Genomic DNA, 18,971 nt, shown 5'->3' with positions numbered 1-18,971 from the left:
GGCGTTCATGGCCCCCAAGAGTTAGCCATGGATGCTTTTGGAGATGTTAACAGATGGTGGTTTAAGATTTGACCCACCCCAGGGGTTTTGATTTAAGAGGAAACTCTGGAGGACAGACCAGTTCTGAGATGCTCAGCAATGAACCATTTTGCCGCAAGGGCTGCTGGTCTCACCCATCACCGAGGTCCCCCCCCGGGGCTGCTGTGGTCCAGGTGTGCGAGGGGAGGGCGGCTTCTCACCTCACTGCCCAGGTCTCCTTTCTGAGTCTTTGCTGCTGGGGCCTCGATGTCAGGTTTGCTTGGGGACCTCACACCGCAGTGACCCTAGCTTTCCCTCCTTAGAAACCCATAATTGGGCAATGACTCCCCTGAGGGTTTGTGTGGCCTGGCACACTCCCTCCAGCCCACACTGGTGATAACCTATGTCCCAGACACCCTGGGAGCAGGCCACAAACACAGGGGTCCACGCCACTGCTGTTCCCATCCCGGAAACTCCCCGTCCTTCAGGGACGTCTAAAGCGAAGGCAAACACAACACAAAGCAAAGCCTGGTTGTGGGGCAAGGCTCTTACACGGGGTTTTCCTTTTCGTACGCTCGGCCAAACCAGGAAAGCTCCAGCTGCCCATCCTGACCTTTTGGTATCTGTGCCCAGGCCGTCGTGGAAGGGGTAGGCAACTCTGTGCTATCTGGACTCAACTGTCAACTCTAGGGAAGGACACAGTGCCTTGGATCTTGCCGGTGTGTGTCTGTTCTTGTCAAATGACTGGGGTCAGGGGGTCAGGGAAGGAGCAGGACAAAGGGAAGTCTTCTGTGACACACCTTTCAACTGGACACAGACCTACCTCGCCTTCTCTCTACAGGGAACTGCACAGGCTTCGCAGGGGCAAAGGCAAGACAGACCAGCGGCTCGGGAGGGACTTCCTTACTGAGAGCGCTGGTCAGGGCCGGGTGGGGTGAGGGCTACGCTCCCCCAGGCCGGTGAGTGTTTGTGGCCAGAAGCCCTTTGGCGGAGGCAGAGGCTCGAGGCAGGGGGGAGACAGACATGTACTAACAGGGGACACCGCACACACAGGGGCAGCAGCAAACCCCTGGGCATGGAGCTGGCTGGAGTTTCTGGAAGGCCCAGGTATCCCCACCTGCAAGCTATTAGCTCTTCAAGCTGGGAGTCCCACGGCGCGTTTCTCCTCCACCAGCGGCTCCGTCCGCCCAGGGTCAGTACCAAGCTCAAGGACATCAGGCCGGGAGAGCAGGACGGCCGTCTCTGCCCCTGCTTTCTCCTTGAGCTCAGGACTCGGCAGGGAGCCCTTGCCTTCCTGGAAGGTCACCCCATGGGCTTCTTTCTTTCTTTGCTTCTTTTAAGCAACAGACACCCTTGAGGTCCTGGTTGATTTTCACAGAGAAACAGAGGATTCTTTGAGTTAAAAGATGGAACATGATAAGTTTTCTGAATTTTAAGGAAAATAAAGGCCAAGATTTCCATAGCTAGCGATCCAGGAAGGAAAAAAAAAAAAAAAAAAAAAAACCCACCGGGCAAACAGAAAAGAGGCCATTCTCTGGTGCCCACCGGCCACCTTCCTCCCCAAAGGCCCTGCGCTTGGCAGAGGGAAAAACAAGGCACCTCGCGTGTGGCCCCTTCGTGGCCCCGCCCCGGTGGGACCTGCCGGCAGCGCGGCCGCGGGGACGCAGGTCCGGCCACCTGGGCATGTTGGCGACAAGCTCCCGGGCCTGCGGCCGCGCCGCGCCGGGGTCCCCTCCCCGCGCCGGCGCCCCCTGCCCAGCCCCCTCCCCTCCCCGCGGCCACGGCCCGAGCATGCGCCGTGCGCCACGGGAGGCGGGTGGGAGCGGCGCGCATCACTCGGGTCCCCTTCCTGCACCGCGCCGCCACTTGCCGGTTGCTAAGCAGTTGTCGTTGTTTCTGTGGCGATTGCAGAGGCTCTTGGTAACTGGAGAAGCCCCGCTAAGCCGCAGCATCTCCCCCCTTCGGAGCCGCTCTCTGCTCTTTGCATTTAAAAAGAAAACTAGGCTGCTCTGCCCACGGGTCCTCCCCCACCCTGCCCCAGTAGCCGTGCGATTTGGGAAGCATGGACTGAATCCCAGTCCTCCCGCCCAGTGGACTCCGGTGGCCCCAAACTCCCGGGCAGATCGCACCTGCCCCCGTGCCGGTGTGCACCCTGAACAGGAAATCATGACTACAGCCAAGGAGCCAAATGCTTCAGGGAAATCCATGCAACAGCAGGAGCAGGTAATGCTGCTTTCCGGAGTGTGCCCGCGTCTCGGTGTGCGTGTGCGTGTGAGGGAGTCGGGGGGGATTGTGTCTCTTGAATGATTTTGTATTTGCACCACTGTAGCCACCTGAGCCACGGAGCTGGCCCCTGAGATAAAGTGCCGAGCGTGTGTGCTGGGGTCTGCCTTTGTCCTCTCCCCCACTTCTATTTTGGAGCGATCCCTGGTCCATCAATAATGCATGTGCGCGGGGAACATCTGGAGAGGTAAACTTGATGTGTAGGGACCTGAGGACAAAGGCCACTCTCAGAGCTGCCAAATTTAGCATGTCAGTTGTGAAGGTTTCCAACTATAATACTTTGTAATGTGGGGGTGGGGAGGGGGTGATGGAGGAAGTGGCTGGTGCCAACCCCCCCCCCCCCCGCCCCCAGATAATTCAGCTTATTCTGACTCTCCAACAGGACTTTGCTTTGGTTCTAACACAAGTCAAAAGAAGACATATGAGCTCTGTTTAAAGGACTTTTTCTGGATACCTGTGTCTCTTTTTCCTGCCTTTTTCCCTGTATCTCTGAAGGTACTAACAAATCTCTGCTGTTCATCCTGGCATTTAGAGAGTGCAGACTCTCCCAGCTAGAAAAGCCAGAGGATGCACGGTTAGGATCAAGAAGGGCCCCAGCTGAGAAGTAGCAGGTCTTAAAGGGCTGACGAAGGTGTTCAGGACTGCATTGGTGTCCCCATATAGCAGCGGACCACCACGGCTCACCCTGCCCCGAAGAGGCCCAGCATCTGCAGAGGCTCAGGAAGTAAAGGGGAACCAGCAAGCTGTTATACTGTAATTCCCTTCTCAAAAGATCTTGAGGGTTCTTATCTTTTAATCACTGCTTAGTTCTCCTCTGGCAGATCATTAAAATAGATCCTGGGAGACACCAGTAGATTATCAAAGCAACTCGCTCAGGCTTGGTAAATCAACAGCATGAGCTGATTTTCCCTGTTTATTTTAGGGGTGTTGTTAGCTTTCACTTGCTAGGATTGGGGCAAAGAAAGGGGATCCCTGTAAAGTTCAGGAAGGCAAAGGGCCTCTTTGGGGACACTGTGACCAGCCCGTCATCAACTATTCAGAGACCTTATGAAGACCACTTTGGATCTGTATTTAGTGCAAGCTGCATGCTTGTGGTCATTTCCTCAAATCCCATTTTTCCATTAAAAATGAGACCATCTTATTAGTTGTATCATCATCATCATCATCCTCATCATCTAAAGAACTTAAGTACAGTTTGATTTCTTCCGGGAAGGAGATTTTGTAAATATGGCAATCTAGGAATTCTTGTATGCAGTGGGCGAGCTTGTGTGAGGGTTAATGCTCAGTGTAGCATGAATGAACACAGAGGTTCACAAGAGGCAAGCCAGGCCCTCCTCTTCCAGGATATTTGTTCAATAAAGAAATAGGTCCACCCTGAATTAACATCCTATGACTGACTGGGCTTCCTTTTGTCACAGATCTCCTCCTCACTAGCTATAAAATAAACATGCCCTGGGCTTACAGGCTCCAGCAAGGACTTAGGTAGCATCTCGGACCATGGGACAATAATGATGGAGAGAAGACTTTGCTGTCATAGGTCTAAACCCAAGGGCGGGCACTCAGAAGCCCAGGCTGTGTTATGTAAAAGAAGGTCCGTGGCTTCTGTTCAGTTTTGCTCTCATGTTGCCTGAGACCCTCACATGCCAGAATACTGGAACTAGTTAATTAGGGTGTGGGTTTTGGAGGAGGTATAAGCTCTGCTTTGATTTTATACTTTTTGATCATGGGAAATCCCTTATACTTGAACGTGCTGGAATCATGGAAGACTTCAGCTGGCATAACCTGAAAACCACAGGTGGCTGTGGATTCGGGGAGCAGGTAGGACGTCCAGAAGAGGTAGTCCCATCCCAGGCACTTCTCAGAGTGACATCACCTTGACCCTGAGGAATGCACAGAACAGCCCACAGTCCAATAACGAGAAGGTCAACAGCAGGGCTAGAGGAGGAGAAGGAAAATGGGATGGAGGGCGGAGATCTCACATCGAACATAAATATACCTTTAGGGGACATTGGCTAAAATTTTAACTGCTCTAAACACAAAGAGGGAAATGAAATATTTAGTTCATGAAGACTTTCTTCTTCCATTGTCAGTTTTCAAAAGATATTTAAACTATTTATGTGCTTAGACTGAAAAGCTCTTAATGAGTCTTTTAATTCTTCATATCAGTTTTTTCCTTGTTATTAATGAAGGGGATGGCCCCTTACCCAGGCTGGGAGGAATATGCTGCAATTTTTTGTAGGAGAAAGAGATAGATGCTGGTTTGTGGTTTGGTTTGGTTGTTAGGTTGGGGATCATTCGGTTGTACTGACAAACTTTGTGGCTGCCTTCAAATCACCAAGCCTCATTTCTTGGTTGAAACCCTTAGCATTACCGAGGACTTGGATTTAATGTAGCATGATACGTATTTCCAACAGTCTTAAAAATTTTTTTGGGTGTTGCAGTAGACGACCACTTAGTTCTTAGCAGGCTAACAGAGGCACAATACAGTTTCTTATCTGCCTTGGTAGTTGGGAGCCAAGGCACGTGGGTGGCAGCTGGAAATAACTTTTGTATGCGAAGGATTACTGCAGATTAATGAAAAAAATCTAGGAAATGACATAAAACCAATTGATTTTTCCTATTAATTAGAGATTGCTGAGTTTTTCCAACTTGTTTTCTAAAAATGTACTAAGAATAGATGAATATGTGGAAAGAGTTTTTTTTTTTAAGGGTATTGAATGAACATGTTGGAATAAAGTGGAGAATAGACTAATAGAAGACTCTTCTTCCTTCTCTTTGGAGATGCTAAAAATTATTTTTAAATGAAGTATGAAAACCCAGAGATGTTTGGAAACAATATAATTTTTAAGCTGAAGGAATTAAATCCGTCCTTTGGCTCTGAAGCCAATCAGATGTTACAGAGGCTTGTCGGTGAAAACAGAATCCGCCCTGGCCGGTACCCCGCTGCACCATGTGCCCAGAGGTCAGCCTCGGAGGTGAAGTAGAAAAAGCTGAGGCTAATTCGGTTTAAATTTAGTGTATTCTTGCAAACAAACTAGATCCTTCCTTAGAGAACCAAATTAAGGGATTTTTTTCCCCTTCAAAATAAGTAAAAGCACAAATGTATTTTCAACTATACTGTCCTCATTTCAAATGACTTAAAATTGAAAAGTGGTCATCAGTGATGCTGTTAAGAGGCAGAGGAGAAAGAAGGCTTCATTCTCCATGTTTCCAGTCAGCCGTGACACATTGCTTCTCAAATATTGAGCAGGGATGAGTGGCAGATTCTGTATCTGTATGTATGTGGATATGTGTATACACACACATACACACACACACACACACACACACACACACACAGAGGCAGGCCTCATGCATCACAAAAATCACAGAGTTGGAAAAGTGCATCCCGTGATCTGTTCCACCCTCTTTTGCTCAGGAGTCTCACAAATAAATGAGAAATATGCCTTTTCTTTAAAGGTCTTGAAGAAAGTCTCTCTTCATATAGAAATATTCTGTGTTCTGTGGGCTAACTTGTATCCTTTGCTGTATGTTAAGTTCAGTCACCTCTGTAACTTCCCTCAATCTGAAAACCAGTGGGTCTGATAGTCCTACTAGATGTAATGATTATTTTTTGTTGCTTCTCAGTTTTCTCTGATCTGCACGAGTCCTAATATATAGCCCCAATGTGTCTCTTCTCCTATTAAATCATGGGCCTCAGGACCTAATGTTGATTGATATGTTAAATTATTTATCTGATAGTGATTAATCTGATAATTAACTTCATAATGATAATGCCATTACAGAAGAGTTTTCTGACGTGAAGAGAATTTTACAAACAGCTCTAAAGTGAACATTAAAATGCATGGAGCCGAGACTTCTGAAGGAGGGTAGGCCTTCCCAAGGGTACATAGGTGATGACTTCTGACATTCCCTATCCAGTGCTCTTTGCATGAGATCCTGTTGCTTCTTTCAGTAGTAAAATTAGATACGGAAACAGAGGATCTGGCTTTGACAGTCATGAGAGTTAAATTTTTTATGTAACTATGGTAAGGGAATCTTACCAAAAGAAGGAAAAGGGGAAGGGGAAGAGGAGGAGGAAAGGGGGAAGGGGAGGAGGAAAGGGGGAAGGGGAGGAGGAAAGGGGGAAGGGGAGGGTGAGGAAGAGGAAGGAGAAGAAGAAGAACCAGAGAAACAAGATTCAGTATTAGGAAGTGCAAACATGACTTATAAATTAGTTCCTCAGTAGGAGAGGTGGTCCTTTTATGACTCAAAAAGTGGCAGTGGCTGCAGTCATTGTACTAGTGTAAATCAAATTCTGTTCTGCCCATGAACTGACTTATCTAAGACTCTCTGGATGAAAAGGGAAATTGAGGGGCTTCCCTGGTGGTGCAGTGGTTGAGAGTCTGCCTGCCAATTCAGGGGACACGGGTTCGAGCCCTGGTCTGGGAAGATCCCACATGCCGCGGAGCAACTGGGCCCGTGAGCCACAACTACTGAGCCTGCGCATCTGGAGCCTGTGCTCCACAACAAGAGAGGCCGCGGCAGTGAGAGGCCCGTGCACCGCGATGAGGAGTGGCCCCCGCTCGCCGCAACTAGAGAAAGCCCTCGCACAGAAATGAAGACCCAACACAGCCAAAAAATAATCATAATAAAAAATAAATAAATAAAATTTAAAAAAAAAAAAAAAAGGGAACTTGAAGGAACTGGGCAAAGAATAGGGATGCCAGGTTCTTAAGATTGTCTCAAAATACCTCTAGGACTTGTGAACTTCCAGAGCAGGGAGAAAGAGAGAAGCACTTTGGCTGCAAAATGGGTTGATGTGTGAAGGATTTGGGGGGAGAACTCAGAAGCCCTGGGTATCCTAGCAAGAGCAGGTTCAGAACAAAAGCTTAGTGCCTGGGTTTGCCAGGGTGGCTCCTGGAGCTGAGGGACCAGGGCGAAAGCAGTGTGACGTTTCTGAGGAGAGGAAAGGTGGGCTGGTGTGGTGCTTTTCTCAGAGGAGGGATGTTTAGTCTCATCACCAGAGAGAAGAATGTAGCAGTGAGGCAGACACTAGCCTGAAGCCATAATCTGTGTGCTCTGGTGTCTACAGGTAGTTCCCAGTATTCTAGGATGCAAGTCACATGCTATATTAAAAGGAGCTCAGAAAAGATATTGCTGCAATTTATGTCGAAGAGTGTTCTTGCCTATGTTTCTCTCTAGGAGTTTTACAGTATCTGGTCTTACATTTAGGTCTTTAATCCACTTTGAGTTTATTTTTGTAAATGGTGGTAGAGAATGTTCTAATTTCATTCTTTTACATGTAGCTGTCCAGTTTTTCCAGCACCACTTATTGAAGAGACTGTCTTTTCTCCAATGTATAATCTGGCCTCCTTTGTCGTAGATTAATCGACCACAGGTGCGTAGGTTTATTTCTGGGCTTTCTATCCTGTTCCATTGATCTATATTTCTGTTTTCGTGCCAGTACCATACTGTTTGGATTACTGTAGGTTTGTAGTGTAGTCTCAAGTCAGGGAGCCTGATTCCACCAGCTCCATTTTTCTTTCTCAAGATTGCTTTCGCTATTCGGGATCTCTTGTGTTTGCATATAAATATAAGGTTTTTTTGTTCTAGTTCTGTGAAAAATGCCATTGGTAATTTGATAGGGATTGCACTGAATCTGTAGATTGCCATGGGTTGTATAGTTATCTTAACAATATTGATTCTTCCAATCCGAGAACGTAGTACATCTCTCCATCTGTTTGTGTCATCTTCGATTTCTTTCAACAGCGTCTTATAGTTTTTGGGGTACAGGTCTTTTGCCTTCCTAGGTAGGTTTATTACTAAGGTATTTTATTCTCTTTGATGTGATGGTAAATGGGAGCGTTCCCTTAATTTCTTTTTCTGATCTTTCATTGTCAGCATACAGAAATGCAACAGATCTCTGTGCGTTAATTTTGTAGCCTGCAACCTTACCAGATTCATGGACGAGCTCTAGGAGTGTTCTGGTCACTTAAGGGACTAAACGAAAGCCCCAGCGACCCCAGACGGGCTGTATCCACAGCTCATATTCAAAACAAATGGAAAGCAGCTGACTTTTCTTTCTGAAAAAATGCTTCCTCTGTGCATGGAGCGCATTTCATTGTGTTGTACTGACATTCCACTGAACTTGGTCCTGCCCTTCATCTTCCGTCCTGGAGTGGCCACGGAAAGCTTCGCCAGGGCCTTCCAGTGCTCCAGAGAGAAAACCTGGGGGACTTAGAGGGTCGGAGAATGCTTTCCATTGACCTTCAGCAAAACAGCTTCAGCTCCAGCATGCCTGTGAAAAATGCCAAGACGCTAACCTCTTACAGGAAAGAACAGTCACCACGTTTCCGGCTCGTTGGGAATTGTGGCTTCATTATCTTTTAGGCAAATGAGCCATGCCTGTGTTCGGCCCTAACTGATTCGGTTTTGGTTTGGCAGTAGACATCTTTCACCCTCTCTCATTGAGAAAGAGAAGACAGAATGAGTCTGACAATCAAGTCCTGAAAATTGAGGACAAGAATATAATTGGGGGAAGAAGCAAATCTCTAGAAGCTTTTGAAGATCAAGGGTGGTTTGAAGTCCTTGCTTTAAAAATATCAGACAAGTGGAAGGTGTATATTCTTGTTTCAGACATTGTTTGGAAACCCGGAATGTACTAAAATGTTTTTATTTCAAATTTGGGTTTGGAAACCTTGTGGCCTTAAAAGCATGGGAGGAGATAACCATAGGACTGGGTGGAATTTCAGCCTAACTCCCGTTTATTGTAATTCTTCATGAGACTGACATTCCCAGGTCCTTCCTGACCTGGTACCCTGTGTTTCTCAAAGTGGGGAAATAAATGAAGAGAGGAGGGGGTGAGGGGGTGGAAAAGATTTTTAAAAATAGCCCAGGGAAAGTGATTAAGTCCACGAAGTTTCTTCTCTGTCCTCCTCCCCCATCTGCCATTTACTTTTCAGAACTCTTTACTGTCATGCCCCCGATAGGCCTTTAATCGCCTCTGGTACCTATAGACTACCAATATAGTCAACTCTTTTTATCAAACCTGCACCTGTGCTGTATTCCACCTGGCCTCGCTAAATGACTGAGACAAATGCAATCACCGAAAAACATATAAAGTTGGTAATTTTAACAATAGCAGTGTGTATATTTGAAATAGATAACCAACAGAAACCTACTATATAGCACAGGGAACTCAGCTCATTATTCTGTAATAACCTAAATGGGAAAAGAATTTGAAAAAGAATAGATACGTGTATATGTATAACTGAATCACTTTGCTATGCACCCGAAACTAACACAACATCGTTAATCAACTACACTCCAAATAAAATAAAAATTTAAAAAAATTTAACAATAGCTGTTGGTGGTGAAACTGAATTGAATTATTAGTGGTTGAAATTTCTGGCACAAAGTTATGGCAGAGTTGATGCAAGAAACAATGTGGTGTTTAGTCACAGTCATTCATGGAAAATTAAGGACAGGTCACGGTGAGGACCGACTTGGCACCCCTTAGACCACTGATGGGTTGTGTACATCTTATCAGTGCTGTGAATTCTGCATTTATATTGGAGTAGGTCCTGCATCATCAGGCAAGGACCAGATAGCAGATACTGTTGCTGTGTTCAGCTTCCAATTCCAGGAGGATTTTATGGTAATAGAATTGAAATTTGCGGCAATCGCTTCTTGGGAAAAATGGCCATAAGCACAGACATTGAGTCAGTGCCATTGGCCCGCATCTGTAGTGGTGCCTGTCTGTTTTTAGCAGTGGTGGCTAGAATCTGGAATGCAGCCCTCCACCAGCAACTTTACAAAACACATCAGTGATAGAATAAAGTCTTGATAATAGAATTTTCTATGACAGTGTATATATTATTCCCTTACTAGTGTCTGATCAACTTTTAGAGAGATTTATCTTCTCCTGCTAGATCTCAGGAAAAACTGCTTTCCCCCTCGGAAACTGCACGAGACGCTCCGCATCTTCTCAAGCTGTTAAGTCGTTAATTTGGAACACAGGCTTTTCAAAAATGTGTGTGTGCGCCCATGTGGAGGTGGAGATGAGGGACCCAAAGGCACCAGCATGGTCTGGGGCGGGGGAACTCTTTCAAAACATTTTCAGAGGTCAAAGTCTGTCTTCTGACACGCTCATGTGATTCCTCTTGAAGATAATGGGCATCCATGTCCTTGGAAGGATAGAGTCCACCCTTCAAGTAAGTTTACCCAGTGCAAGATGGTCATCAACCCGAAGAATCTGAAGTGTATCCCCATTTTTTTTCTCCTCTAAGAAATATACAACAGAGATGTCCTTGAATGGTGGTGATGTATGTGTTAAAGTTAATGAAAGAATTTTACTTCTCTATTTTGAAGAGGAGATTTGTATTTTTCTTGTTAGAGTATTTGAGGTTGTGACAGTGTTCATGCAGGGAATTCTAAAATTATGACACTGTGTCTCTTAAATTGGATCCCTGGATGGGAGAGGCAAGTAAACATCTTTTTAAATTTTAACAGCTGCCTAATACCCCATCCACTTATTAGACAACTATTGGATCAGAGGAAGATTTTTATTTTTTTATTTTCTTAAATGGAAGTGTAGTTGATTTACAATGTTGTGTTAATTTCTGCTGTACGGCAAAGTGATTCATTTATACATATGTACACATTCTTTTTTAATATTCTTTTCCTTTGTGGTTTCTCATAGGATACTGAATATAGTTCCCTGTGCTATACAGTAGGACCTTGTTGTTTATCCGTTCTATATATAATAGCTTACATCTGATAACCCCAATATCCCACTCCGTCCCTCTCCCACCCCCCTCCCTCTTGGCAGCCACAAGTCTGTTCTCTATGTCTGTGATCCTGCTTCTTAGATAAGTTCATTTGCATCATATTTGTGATTCCACGTATAAGTGATATCATAGAGTATTTGTCTTTCTGTTTCTGACTTCACTTAGTATGATAGCCTCTACAGTCGGAGGAGAGGCAGAGTAGGAGGAAAGGGCACCTGGATGCAACCGCTGGAGGTCAGGAGAGCAGAGCGATTCTTGGCTGTGCCATCAGAGCCTGAGGGTCGGCTGAGCAGTCTGCCTGGGGAGGTGGAATGTTCTGTGGGGCATGGAGGTGGTGTGGGGAGACAGGACACGCTTACGTGAGGTGGTTTCAAAGCCACAGTGGTCTGGAAGGGACGGGGAGCAGCGAAGGGTTAGTCAGGTTCTGGAAGAAAGGGAAGAAACCTGAACTTAACACAATAGAACCCTGCTTAAAAACAGGATTTGGGGGGAATATATGAAACTGGAAGGGTGACTTGGACATAAAATTATATTTGTTTGGTGCGGTGGTGGCGGGGGGGTCATGTCATCTAGGCGTGTCTTGATAGACTGGAAAGGGCGCTGCAAGATTCTGGTTTTCAGAGAGCTAAAGGGTTGTGTGATGTCCCAATAAAATTCAAGTTCACTTAGAAGCAACAAGGTGTTTTAAGGCCTTATGGTACATACACACACACACACGTGTGTGTGTATGTGTATAGATAGATAGATAGGTAGATATCATATTTCTTAAAGTAGACTGAGACATTTTTAGGACTCAGGACAATTAGAATTTCTGGCTCTGATTTTGAAAAGCAAAATAAACCCTCCATTCCTCCAGTACCAAGTCCTGTGGTGCACAGTCAGAAAAGGAGATTAACCAGTGAGAGAACTTCAGCAGGTGAAAACTGTTGTGCCATCAAAAATCATAAAGCCTTAATGCCTCAAAGCTCCCTTAATGCATTTCGTTAATTTTACCTGCTCGTTACACGGACGGGATGGGGGGATGGGGAGTGGCCATTTCACCGTGACCTTGCCAACAGCCCTCTTTTCCAGGAGTTGGGAGAACACGTGTGCCTTGGCATGGAAATCTCTGACTTCTGATCCCAGCTCTTCCCCCTCCTAGCTGAGGGACCTTGGGCAAATCTGGTCTGATTCCGCATCTGGAGATAATGCCCATCACACCCTTGCTGTGAGGAAAACACTTGTTAAGCACAGAATACTGTTCTTAGCACTGAGATTTCAGTGTGCTGTTGAATGAGTACTTACTTTGTTGGCATAACAATGATATTTGAATGGGTCTTCCTGATTTTCAGCATTTGGTGAGGGCTTGTGTGTCCATTCCAAGAGGGGTTGTTCTGTGAAATCATAGAATTTTGACTTTTAAGGCATTTTATAGACCATCTTGCCCAGTGATTTTTGGACTTTTGTTTTAATAACAGCAACCTATTCCCCAAAGAAAATAAGCCAAATCCAACATGTAAAAGAGGTGAAAGCACTGCCCTAGTGACCCTGGGACATGTCATCAGAGGTCCGGAGCAACCTGGAGTACAGCTTACAAACCAGATACCTAATTCAGCAGTAGGTTTTTACACAGGGGGAAATAAGGCTCAGAGAGGTTAAGTAAATTACCGAAATCACACAGCCAACAAGTTGCAGATTCAGGACACAAATCCTTATTTTTTGCTCCAAATCAAGCAATTCCGGGTGAGACATGGTAAAAAATATATATATAATAAAAATTAACACAAAAACTGATATTGGCTGGAAACTGCAAAGGAAATAAAAGAATTTAGTATTATAGATGCATTAAAAAATCCTTGTCTACAGATCAGTTGAGAAAAGGTATGTACTTAGGGCAGCAGGGGGTTTACTGCAATTCTTTGTCTTCATGTCCTGTGAGAGACAGAGTTGTTTCTTCTTTTTATTGCACCGTCCCTGGAGGCATTAGGTTTTTCATGGCAACTTTTCATTTTTAATTAGTATTTAATGAGTTGCTTTTGAAACTAGGGGAAAAATGAGGATATAACAAATGTTTTCCTCCCCAATTTTTAAAAGTAAGCAACAATTAATAAATTCTGCTTGCTTTGAAAGTAGGCGGTAGGTAATTTTCAATCTCACCTTACACTTGAATAGCTTTGAAGGTAGTAGTTATACAACAGGTGTGGGGAGATGAAAGTCAAAGAAAGAGGATTCCCAGCAAAGCACCTGGACACACCGGGGACTCGGCACAGCCGGAGTTCTGATGTTGAAACATCTGGAAATTTTATCAGTTCACAAGCTTGAACTGAACCAACAGTGCGTTGATCACAGCCCTTGGATTACAGATCCCCTTTGAGGGTCTGATGAAAGCCATAGATCTGCTCACCAGAAAAAGTCCCATAATCTCTTGCTTACCTGAGGCTTGCAGAAGCCCTCATGTCTGTCTGTAGACTCCAAGTTGAGTATCTCTGTTGCCTTAATGAGGTTTGTGCCCTGAATTTGTCAGCTGTGTGATTTTGGTGATTTACATAACCTCTCTGAGCTGTATTTCCTCCTAGCATCTTCTTAAGATACATGGATAGAAATGTGCTCGCTGCCCAAACCTTGTGCAAATATTGACTAGGTGGCTGTCACATCTGGGTGCTGTGCTGGGCACAGTGGAGACCCTCACTGCACGTAGGAGGGAGTGGGGCTAGGCCGAGGAGTCAGGAAGGAGTGGCTATGACAGCCTGAAAGTGGTCGATGAAGGACCTGTGAGCCATGTGGGTGATGAAAGTTTAAAGAAAGGCAACTGTATAGCTGAAGACCTAAAGTATGTCTTTAATTCATATTTGAGGAACTGTTAAATAGAAGAACTGTTAGAAGAAGTGATATGATTTGATCTTTTTATTTTCTGGGTTACTCTAAAAGGCAAAACTATGGGATCTATGGATTTAGGGATCTATGGATCCCTGGAGGGCAGCTTTAACTGAGGGTCAGCCCATGCTCTAGAGGTCACGGGTGACTTGCTGGCCGTCTTCTCATCACCAGGACAAACACGATGCCCATCGGCCTCCAATAAGGGCAAGTTTGATGAAGGGCCCTTCTACTTGAAGGTCTCATCACTCTAATGTGAAACCTATTATACCTTCCCTGACACACAGCTATGAGCCTCTGACAGACACAAAACATGCCCTGTTCCTCACGTATCTTCAACACCATGCACCATGCCCATCCTATGAATGTGTGTGCAAAAGAAATCAGTGAAGGAGTGAAGGGTATTGCCCTCTCTAAAGCCCCTGCAGTGAATGGCCCACAGAGTTCAGAGGTCTGTGGTTTGATTCATTCAACAAGTAGATTAAAATTTTGGAGCCCTAGAGCAAAATAAAATCCAGCCTCCTGAATGACCAGCTCACCTTGCTGTTCCTGATGTTTGAAGTGTCACTGCCACGTTTCCTTTCCCCAAATCCCACCTCCACCAGACCTGCCTGAAACCGTTTCTCCACCACAGAAGCACCAACTCTGCCACAGTTACAGGCCAGGCATGGACATTCAGTCTTGCATGACTCATATCTGTAACGTAAGTAAATGTTCTCTCATTTACCAACTGGGTAGATAAACAAGAAAACCAACTGGTGAGAAAAGGTGACTGGTGGAAAAATGGACAGTGTGCATCCCCAAAGCCCTTTGCTGTTGTTGAAGCAGAAGCACCAAGTCTTTTTCCTCCATGGAAGCGATTTGCTGAAATGAAAAGATGATAAGATACAAACTGAACCACCTTACCCCAGATGCAGAGAGTTGACTTGGACATTTGAGCTGGTCCTCTGAAACCAGCTGGGACAAGTGCTTTCAGGGAAAAAGAAAGAAAGGAAGTGGATCAAGATGAACAAGAAGAGAAGGTCTGGGGGCTTCCCTGGTGGCGTAGTGACTGAGAATCTGCCTGCCAGTGCAGGGGACACGGGTTCGAGCCCTGATCCAGGAAGATCCCACATGCCGCGGAGCAGCTGGGCCCGTGAGCCACAACTACTGAGCCTGCGCGTCTGGAGCCTGTGCTCCGCAACAAGAGAGGCCGCGATAGTGAGAGGCCCGCGCACCGCAATAAAGAGTGGCCCCCACTTGCCGCAACTGGAGAAAGCCTGCCCACAGGAACGAAGACCCAACACAGCCAAAAATAAATAAATAAATAAATAAATAAAAAAGAAAGCAAGGTCTGGAACGTTCGCCCTATTTGCCCTCTGCGAGGTGTGATTGCCAACTTTGTTTAACTTTTTCATGAGGCCGTAGAGGTGCAAGAGTGATTTCCGGTATGGGTAACAGGATGCAATGCTTTCTTAAGAAGAAAGAAATGAAACAGTGAGGCCGTGGTTTATAGAGCCAAGGTGGTGAGGCAGGGGTGGTTTAGGAGAAGGAATACCAGCTTTGGGTTTGAGTTTAAATTCCAGTTCTGTCACCAGCTCGGTGGCATTGGACTCTTTGGGTGACCTCAGTTTCTATGTTGAGCAAATGCTAGACAGATAATAGCTGCAAATACTGTCAGTGTGGTGGTTACGGTATCACACCAGGTAAAGGAGTAGAAACATGATGGCGTAATGTGATCTGGGTCAAGGTTTTTATTGTCTCCACGGCCCGAACAGTCTAGCTGTAGGAAGAAATAACCAAATGGACACAAAGGTTTACGTCACATAAATTTGTTTGCTGCATTGAATGAAGTAGTTTACTTTTGCTTAACTGCTGTTGTGTTTGAAATTGCATAGATAGTAAGTTGCCCTTGAAGCAGTTAATCTGCAGTTTTTGGCTCTATTAAATTCACTTAGGCGTGTGGGTGGCTTGAATAGTTATGTTAGGGTACTTGAAACTTAGTTGTGGTTTTTTCCTTGTCAGAGATGTATTTGCAACTTAGTTGTTTATCCAGTTTGGTTCCGTAGTGATCCTGCTATGAACACGGAGATGTTGGCAGCTAATGTACGCAACTTTGCCTGCAAAGTCGACTCTGTATTTTAAAGTTATTAAAATCTTACAGTGTAGCCAGGTTTTAAGAGTACTGGACTTGGTTTCTGAAGAATTATGTGTCCTTGTAATGAATGGGTATATGATTAGAATTTTTTATTAGTTTACTTCTATGCTGTAATATCCCTGTTGAAAATTTTAGATTTATGTAATTGTGTTGTCATTGCTTGAATGAGGAAATCATACTTAAAGTAACAGACAGTAATTGAATTCAAGAAAAATACTAAAGAAAATAAAGATAGCTGTGCACCAAAAGGCTGGCTTGTGCCTTTTGTGAAGCTTGAAGAAAATATTCTCATCAAATGAATACCAAGGAAAGGAAATACTAAATTTATGTGCATTTTTCACTCATCTTAATTTCGTGAAAAAAACTTATAATACCTTTTAATTCTGTAGAAGCTTCTGAGCTGATTCAACGTCTTGAATTTTAGGAGTACACAGAGAAAAATTCCATGAATGTGCCTTTGTTGGAGAATCCTCAGTTCTAGCCTCAAATCACATGTTTGTTGGATTTGAAAATATTCACAGAGACTGTGTATTACATAGTTTTATTTAGAAAAGTGTGAGAGATTTTAAATGATGTAGGACTCAATATTTATCGTCCCTTTCCATGTTTGGGAATGTCAGTTATTTTCTAATATTATCCTGTAAAGAGGTGTAATGAATTTAAAGATAATGAGAGAGATTTGGGGGGATTCTTAAGCCTCAAATCAATTACATGCGTATCAACCACACTCTCTCCTGTACTCCTTACATCTCTGCCAGCACCCCTGCCCACCCCGATCTCCTGACCACTGGACCAGAAAGCGAGGGATTGCCTCACTGAAGGCCCTTGAACATTATTTGTACACTGATAAAACTTATTGGAAAGATAAATCCCTTGACTGATTTTTGTTGAGCAGGTTAAAGTGGCCCCAGTTGAGGCCCATTGCAGCAAAACTAGAACTCACTGGCAGATAAGTTATACCTGCAGGGTGAGGATGGAGAGATGTGTTTCTGTCCCTTTGTTCATCAGGAGGTATTATTTTATTTCTTCTCGGGCTGATTAAGTAACAATCCAGTACCACTTGTTCCCAGCCATATGCAGGGGCATATATGTTAGAGGAAAAAGAAATGGCTTGAGTGCAGTTGATCATTTCAGAGGTATGCTCTTTCTTACCTGTCTGTTGGCAGTTACAGCCACTGATGTGGGAGATGGGAGCATATGCATGCACGTGTGTCCTGCCATCCATCTGCCCTCTCCTGCCCCTCTGGCTTGGATGGACATCAGTTTGGTGCCCTCAGCTGATGTTTACTTGGTTCCCAAGTCTTGAAGCTAGGGAAGGAGGCTGTCATGTCTGAGGAAATAATATAGTAGAGACTCCCAAGGATTGCCCAAATGCAGTCTCTCTAGAGCACTTGTCATCGTGAATTTCCTCAACAGTCTGATTTTTTGAAACAAAAATTGTACCTGATGATTATCTATTTCATGTAAAATTCCAAAGACTGTTTTCATGTAAGGATTAAAATAAAGGGATCACTTTTTTGCCCTCAAATTGTTTTTGCTCTAGATCAGGTGAAATTTTTATTTCCAAGGACAAAGATAAAACACATGTATGTGGAACCTAGAAAAATGGTACAGATGAACCGGTTTGCAGGGCAGAAGTTGAGACACAGATGTGGAGAACGGACGTATGGACACCAAGGGAGGAAAACCGCGGTGGGGTGGGGATGGTGGTGTGCTGAATTGGGTGATTGGGATTGACATGTATACACTGATGTGTATAAAATTGATGACTGATTAAAAAAAAAAATCAAAAAAAAAACCCTCCTGATTTCTCTCTGTATAATTTTAATATCTAGAATAGAGTAATAATACTGTTGTATATTTGTATAACATTTGAACACCAGTGCTGATAAAAATGTAGCACAAGCCACATATAAAATTAAAAAATTTTTGGTAGTCACATTAAAAACTTAAAAAGGAATAGATGGAATTAACTTCATAATGTTTTATTTAACCCCAAGTTTTATTATTCCAACATGAAACCAATATAAAATAATATTAGCAAAATCTTTTCATTCTTTTTTGTCCACATACTAAGTCTTTGAAGTTGGGTGTGTAGTTTATGCCCACAGCACATCTCAAGTCAGACTAGCCACTTGTAAGTGCCAAATTTCCTTGTGTGTCTAGTGTTTAGCTTTTGCGTAGCAGCTCTATACTGTATTTGGTTTCATAGAAATTACCCCATATCCTCTAATATCTTCAATTCTACAGTAAAATGAAGGATTCATCCCCAGGTAATAGAAACTGTATCTAAGGTCCCTATTATGAAGAGGAAAATTAGACTGTTGTGTTTCTGTCTGAACTTACATTGGCAAATGTAGTAATTTTCTAAAGTTTCAGAAAAGGTAGTCTTCTTCCTATATAAATATTTACTGAGAACTAACTGAGAAAAAGGTAGGATTCATTCAATAGGTGTATTTACTGGGCATCTACTAGGTGTCAAGCACACTGCTGGACACAACGGATCCAGAGGAAATACAAGCATATTAAATATAGCAAGTTTTGATTATGTGCTAGACATTGTTCTCTGTATTGATAGAATGTACACTTGTAGCCTGGATTAGCTTTCACCAAAGTAAATGTGTTACGATTTTACAAAACTTGCTTTCCTTATGTCCCTTTCTACCCTCCTTAAGATGAATCCTGGCTCTAGGATAAGGCAGCAGCCTCAGCTAGCTGAGAAGGGGGTTGGGAGAGGGCTTTGAAGCAGTAAAGGTTTCTTTTTGTTTTTTTGTTTTTTCCCCAGTTACTTCATTATCGCTGCTCCCTGGGGATTGTTGAAGATTGTAAGTGGGAGATGGCCATGTATCCGGAGGTTCAATCATTGTTCTTCCCTCCCCTGCAGATAGTGGCCTGTGGACTTTTGTTTG

At 44.3% G+C, this 18,971-nt stretch overlaps 1 protein-coding gene across 1 annotated transcript in view; it reads left to right on the top strand.

The window, feature by feature from the left end:
• The first annotated feature begins 2,175 nt into the window (after positions 1-2,175).
• The window catches only part of DPP6 (dipeptidyl peptidase like 6), a 586,350-nt gene continuing 569,554 nt past the window's right edge, over positions 2,176-18,971 (top strand). Inside the window, exon 1 of the mRNA XM_059932967.1 lies at positions 2,176-2,241. Coding sequence (XP_059788950.1) covers positions 2,185-2,241 — 57 coding nt within the window. The 5' untranslated portion in view covers positions 2,176-2,184. The remainder of the gene's footprint in view (positions 2,242-18,971) is intronic.

This window comes from Balaenoptera ricei, chromosome 9, assembly GCF_028023285.1.
Source record: "Balaenoptera ricei isolate mBalRic1 chromosome 9, mBalRic1.hap2, whole genome shotgun sequence".
In the NCBI taxonomy this organism is placed as follows: Eukaryota; Metazoa; Chordata; class Mammalia; order Artiodactyla; family Balaenopteridae; genus Balaenoptera; species Balaenoptera ricei.
Note: the sequence above shows the minus strand (reverse complement) of the source record. Positions and strands in the feature narration are given on the sequence as shown.